Source organism: Callionymus lyra, chromosome 9 (genome assembly GCF_982586985.1).
Source record: "Callionymus lyra chromosome 9, fCalLyr1.hap1.1, whole genome shotgun sequence".
Taxonomy (NCBI): Eukaryota; Metazoa; Chordata; class Actinopteri; order Syngnathiformes; family Callionymidae; genus Callionymus; species Callionymus lyra.
This window is the reverse complement of record NC_141826.1, coordinates 25357496-25364040: the sequence shown is the minus strand read 5'-3', so window position 1 is coordinate 25364040 and position 6545 is coordinate 25357496. Positions and strand designations below refer to the sequence as shown.

At 39.4% G+C, this 6545-nt stretch overlaps 1 protein-coding gene across 1 annotated transcript; it reads right to left on the bottom strand.

Annotated features, from left to right (window-relative positions):
* Positions 1 to 254: 254 nt before the first annotated feature.
* Positions 255 to 6112, bottom strand: LOC148072437 (zinc finger and BTB domain-containing protein 5-like). Its single transcript, XM_087799061.1, has 2 exons — positions 4978 to 6112; positions 255 to 1222 (listed from the first exon to the last, which is right to left on the bottom strand). The coding sequence occupies exons 1-2, from the start codon at positions 5678 to 5680 to the stop codon at positions 306 to 308; spliced, it is 1620 nt and encodes a 539-aa protein (XP_087655187.1). The 5' UTR covers positions 5681 to 6112; the 3' UTR covers positions 255 to 305.
* Between the last annotated feature and the right edge of the window lie 433 nt (positions 6113 to 6545).

The following is a 6545-nucleotide window of genomic DNA, read 5'->3' as shown; positions in this document are numbered from 1 at the left end:
ATTTGTTATATTTTATATTCAATTATTCAATAATTGTTATATTTTAACTTCTCTTATTCAAAATCTGTTTTATTTTATTTTCAATTATTCAATTATTTAAATTTCGAAGCCAATATAATTTTTTTAAAAGCATTTTAAACTCAATGTAAAGAAACACGAAGCCTTCACTGTGATTATTAACCAAAAATATTCCGAATATTAACCAAATTTCACCTTAAACGCGTGTTTAAATGAGACTAAAGACACGAATGGTCTTAATTTAAGAAAGATTTATTGAGACTAAAGTCACTGGTTCTTCACGTTCCTCAGACCAGATCCTGCAGCGTCGGGTCCGACCTCCAGCTGAGACACGTGGAGTTCTTGCAGTGCTTGTACAGGTGCGACGACTGGCTGAAGCGTTTGCCGCACCTGAGGCACGGGTACGGTTTCTCGCCCGTGTGGACCCGGATGTGTTTCCTGCAGTCCGTCAGGTTCATGAAGGTCTTGGAGCAGATCCTGCAGGCGTACTTCTTCTCGCCCTCCACCAGCAGGACCAGGTCCTCGGCGGCCGCCTTCTTGCACTTGGCCACCGTCTCCTCCGAGGCTCTGACGAAGGGAGGATCCGGTTCCGGGGTCGGGTCCGGTTCCGATTCGGGTCTGGCTTTCGGGGCGATGCGGCGGAAGACGGTCCCTCCTCCCGACGCTCCTGCGTTCGTTCCCCCGCTGAGCTGGACCTGGAGGAAGTTCTGCCCCGGCTGGAGGATCAGGGTCCCGCTGAAGCCGGGACTCTGACCCGGGACCAGCTGCGGGACCGGGGTCAGGACCAGAGAGGAGTCCCCGGGAGCTTCAGTGGCAGCGGCTGCGGCCCTGAGACCCGCCAGACCCTCCTCCTCCCCCAGACCTCCCATCACACAGTCTGGGTTGAGGAAGGAGGAGAAGGCCAGGTCCGAGAGACCCTCCAGACCTTCTTCTCCCTCAGGGAGACCCAGCTGGGCCTGGAGACTGTCCACGGCTGTGAGGAGCTGACTGGAGTCCTGGAGCGGAGACGACGGGGACAGCGTTGGATCTGGACTCTCCTTCTTCACCTCCAACATCCTGGTCTCCTCGCCCTCCTTCACCTTCACCTCGGCGTCTCCACTCGCCTCCCAGGTTCCTCCACAGCTGCTGCTGCTGGGAAGTTGGACCTCGTCCGACTCGTACTTTGCCTCGACCTCCGTGATGTGGATCTTCAAGGACGTCTGGTCTGGAGGAGAAACAAAGTATTGATGAACGTTCATGATGTATTTGTTCAACACTGAACAAATCATGTTCTGTTATGGTTTGTATTTCAATAAAGGTTATTCAAATAAAAATATGTTTTATGTTTTTTAACAAAAAGAAACAAGTTATTTACAGCGTTTGTTCATTTTTGTGTTGCAATTAAACTTCCAGCCTCTAGATGGCAGCTCAAGTTAGAATTAAATCCTGCAAGATCCTTTGATGACTGAGGACGAGAGGATACCGTTTTTTTTCATGAATATAATTGTTGTTATGATCGGGTTTTTTCTGGAATACAATTTTTGTTTGAAAGGTTTTCTGTGAATATTACTTTTGCTGTTTTTTTTTTTGTTCGTAAATATAATTCTTGTTGTTTTTATTTGTTTTTTTGTGAATATAATTTTTTTTTTTTATTATAATTTTTGTTGTTTAGATGTTTTCTTTTCATAGATATGATTCTTGTTTTTTTTTGTGAATATAACTTTAGTTTTTTCGTAATTATAATTTCTGTTTTGATGGTTTCTTTCCGTAAATATAACTTTTTGTGTTGCAATTCAACTTCTAGCCTCTAGATGGCAGCAGTCATTACATTATCCGCAGCTTAAGTTAGAATTAAATCCTGCAAGATCCTTCTGATGACTGAGGATGAGAGGATACTTTTTTTTTCCATGAATATAATTGTTGTTATGATCGGGTTTTTTCAGGAATACAATGTTTTTTTTTGTAAATATAATTCTTGTTGTTTTTATGTAAATATAACTTTTTTTTGTGAGTATAATTTTTGTTTTGATGGTTTCTTTCCGTAAATATAACTTTTTGAGTTGCAATTAACCTTATGGCCTCTAGATGGCAGCAGGTATTACATCATCCACAGCTAGAGGAACAAATAAATACCGTTAGATCATGGTCATGACTGAGGACGAGAGGATACAGTGATTTTGGTTTGAAAACGAATTAAAGCAGTTACGACTTTGTCAAAAGTCAAGTACTGGACAATACTACACATATATACTTGTTACTACACTATCACAACACCAGAGTCAAGTACTGGACAATACTACACATATATACTTGTTACTACACTATCACAACACCAGAGTCAAGTACTGGACAATACTACACATATATACTTGTTACTACACTATCACAACACCAGAGTCAAGTACTGGACAATACTACACATATATACTTGTTACTACACTATCACAACACCAGAGTCAAGTACTGGACAGTACTAAACATATATACTTGTTACTACACTATCACAACACCAGAGTCAAGTACTGGACAATACTACACATATATACTTGTTACTACACTATCACAACACCAGAGTCAAGTACTGGACAGTACTACACATATATACTTGTTACTACACTATCACAACACCAGAGTCAAGTACTGGACAATACTACACATATATACTTGTTACTACACTATCACAACACCAGAGTCAAGTACTGGACAGTACTACCCATATATACTTGTTACTACACTATCACAACACCAGAGTCAAGTACTGGACAATACTACACATGTATACTTGTTACTACACTATCACAACACCAGAGTCAAGTACTGGACAGTACTACACATATATACTTGTTACTACACTATCACAACACCAGAGTCAAGTACTGGACAATACTACACATATATATTTGTTACTACACTATCACACCAGAGTCAAGTACTGGACAATACTACACATATATACTTGTTACTACACTATCACAACACCAGAGTCAAGTACTGGACAATACTACACATATATACTTGTTACTACACTATCACAACACCAGAGTCAAGTACTGGACAGTACTACACATATATACTTGTTACTACACTATCACAACACCAGAGTCAAGTACTGGACAATACTACACATATATATTTGTTACTACACTATCACACCAGAGTCAAGTACTGGACAATACTACACATATATACTTGTTACTACACTATCACAACACCAGAGTCAAGTACTGGACAGTACTACACATATATACTTGTTACTACACTATCACAACACCAGAGTCAAGTACTGGACAATACTACACATATATATTTGTTACTACACTATCACACCAGAGTCAAGTACTGGACAATACTACACATATATACTTGTTTCTACACTATCACAACACCAGAGTCAAGTACTGGACAATACTACACATATATACTTGTTACTACACTATCACAACACCAGAGTCAATTACTGGACAGTACTACACATATATACTTGTTACTACACTATCACAACACCAGAGTCAAGTACTGGACAATACTACACATATATATTTGTTACTACACTATCACACCAGAGTCAAGTACTGGACAATACTACACATATATACTTGTTTCTACACTATCACAACACCAGAGTCAAGTACTGGACAATACTACACATATATATTTGTTACTACACTATCACACCAGAGTCAAGTACTGGACAATACTACACATATATAATTGTTACTACACTATCACAACACCAGAGTCAAGTACTGGACAATACTACACATATATATTTGTTACTACACTATCACAACACCAGAGTCAAGCACTGGACAATACTACACATATATACTTGTTACTACACTATCACAACACCAGAGTCAAGTACTGGACAATACTACACATATATACTTGTTACTACACTATCACAACACCAGAGTCAAATACTGGACAATACTACACATATATACTTGTTACTACACTATCACAACACCAGAGTCAAGTACTGGACAATACTACACATATATACTTGTTACTACACTATCACAACACCAGAGTCAAGTACTCAACAATACTACACATATATACTTGTTACTACACTATCACAACACCAGAGTCAAGTACTGGACAATACTACACATTTATACTGTTACTACACTATCACAACACCAGAGTCAAGTACTGGACAATACTACACATATATACTTGTTACTACACTATCACAACACCAGAGTCAAGTACTCAACAATACTACATATATATATACTTGTTACTACACTATCACAACACCAGAGTCAAGTACTCCACAATACTACACATATATACTTGTTACTACACTATGACAACACCAGAGTAAAGTACTCAACAATACTACACATATATACTTGTTACTACACTATCACAACACCAGAGTCAAGTACTGGACAATACTACACATATATATTTGTTACTACACTATCACAACACCAGAGTCAAGTACTGGACAATACTACACATATATACTTGTTACTACACTATCACAACACCAGAGTCAAGTACTGGACAATACTACACATATATACTTGTTACTACACTATCACAACACCAGAGTCAAGTACTGGACAATACTACACATATATGCTTGTTACTACACTATCACAACACCAGAGTCAAGTACTGGACAATACTACACATTTATATTGTTACTACACTATCACAACACCAGAGTCAAGTACTGGACAATACTACACATATATACTTGTTACTACACTATCACAACACCAGAGTCAAGTACTCAACAATACTACATATATATATATACTTGTTACTACACTATCACAACACCAGAGTCAAGTACTGGACAATACTACACATTTATACTTGTTACTACACTATCACAACACCAGAGTCAAGTACTCAACAATACTACATATATATATACTTGTTACTACACTATCACAACACCAGAGTCAAGTACTGGACAATACTACACATTTATATTGTTACTACACTATATACACACACCTTTAGTCTCCTCAGAACAGCTCCTCGTCACTTCCGGTGACCTGCAGGATCGCTTCCGGTTGCTTGTACGTTCCTGGTGTTTCCTCTTCTCCCGGCGATCCCTGACCCACTGGACCTGGACCTCCTCCACCTGCTCCTCCTCCTCTGCTCCTCCAGACTGACTCACCTCCACCTCCCCAGAGGAGCTCACCGACCTCCACCCCTCCGGGGGCGCGGACGGGAAGTTCCTCCTGGACAGGTGCATCTTGCAGGCTTTGACCACAGAGTTCAGGTGCAGGTGTGACGCGGCCAGCAGCACGTCCATGACGTCAGAGGCGCGCAGGCTGAGCGTGGACGTGTAGATCATGTCCAGCAGGGTGGCGAAGGCCGCGGGGGTGACCACGCCGGGGTCAAGGGTCACCACGGCCCCTCCCGCCGGGTCGCCGAGGAGAGCCTTGAAGTGGGAGCTGCAGGCGGCCAGGATGGCGCGGTGGGCCTGGAACCTCTGACCTCCGACCTCCACCGCGCAGTCGCACATCTGCGCCTGCAGCCGCTGCTGGTTGAGCTGCTGGAAGATGTTCTGGAAGTGACCCGGGAAGTCCATGATCCAGATCTCAGGAGGCGGACGCTCGCATCGTGGACCCGGTTCTGGACCCAAAGGTTCTCCTCGCTGAGGAGCTTCGATACTTGAATCGATCTCTGCTCCTGCGAACCGTCTGATCATCTGATCTTCTGATCATCCACTGGATCTTGTTCTTTGTCGTCGCCTCTCATCCGGTCCAGTTAGAGCAACAGCGCCCCCAAGTGCAAGGGGATGGAACTGCTGTTTATGTTCACGGACATTATAAGCAATATTATTATAAAACTACCGAGTTCTATGAAGTTAGTTTATTTTTCTTTTTATATTTATTTAATAACGACTTTGATTCTTTTTTTTAACTCTTATGAAAGAAAAACTAATTTAAAACGATTTTCAAAAGTCATTAAAAAATGACTTTTATAACTTCAATTTAAAAGCAACGTTTTTGATTTTTTTATTCATCTTTTATTGCCAGTGTTGTAATTTGTAATCAATATTATAAAACTACTGCGTCCTATGAAGGTAGTTTTGTTTCTTTATTATACATTTAAAAACGACTTTGAGTCTTTATTTTTATGAAATAAAAACACATTTAAAACGGTTTTCCCTTCAATAGAAGTTGACTTTTTTTTTTTTACTTCAATTAAAAAATATGTAATTTTCTTTTCCATTAATGCTACTTTTTTTCCAGAATCAGAACCATAAACTTTTATTGCCAGTTTTCTAAACAAAACACATGTTTTTTGCTGTGGTAGAATTACAGAATAAACATGAATGAAATGAAAAAGAGATTCATAAAATTAAATATACTACATTACAGTAAAATTAGAATCAATATTCATCAATATTATTTAAAAGAATAGTCCCATAAAGATAGTTTTGTTTATTTATTATTTATTAAAAAACTACTTTGATTCCATTTTAACTTTTATCAAACAAAAACTAATTTTTAAATCGGCTTTTACTTAAAAAAAAAAACGACTTTTATAAGTTTAATTAAAAAATATAT

What these genes read in the sequence shown, in the direction of transcription:
- LOC148072437 (XM_087799061.1), bottom strand. Translation starts at nt 5,680, where the DNA reads ATGATCAGACGGTTCGCAGGAGCAGAGATCGATTCAAGTATCGAAGCT. An exon ending in CTGTTCTGAGGAGACTAAAG is followed by an intron (nt 1,223 to 4,977) that starts GTGTGTGTATAT and finishes TTTCTCCTCCAG; the next exon opens with ACCAGACGTCCTTGAAGATC.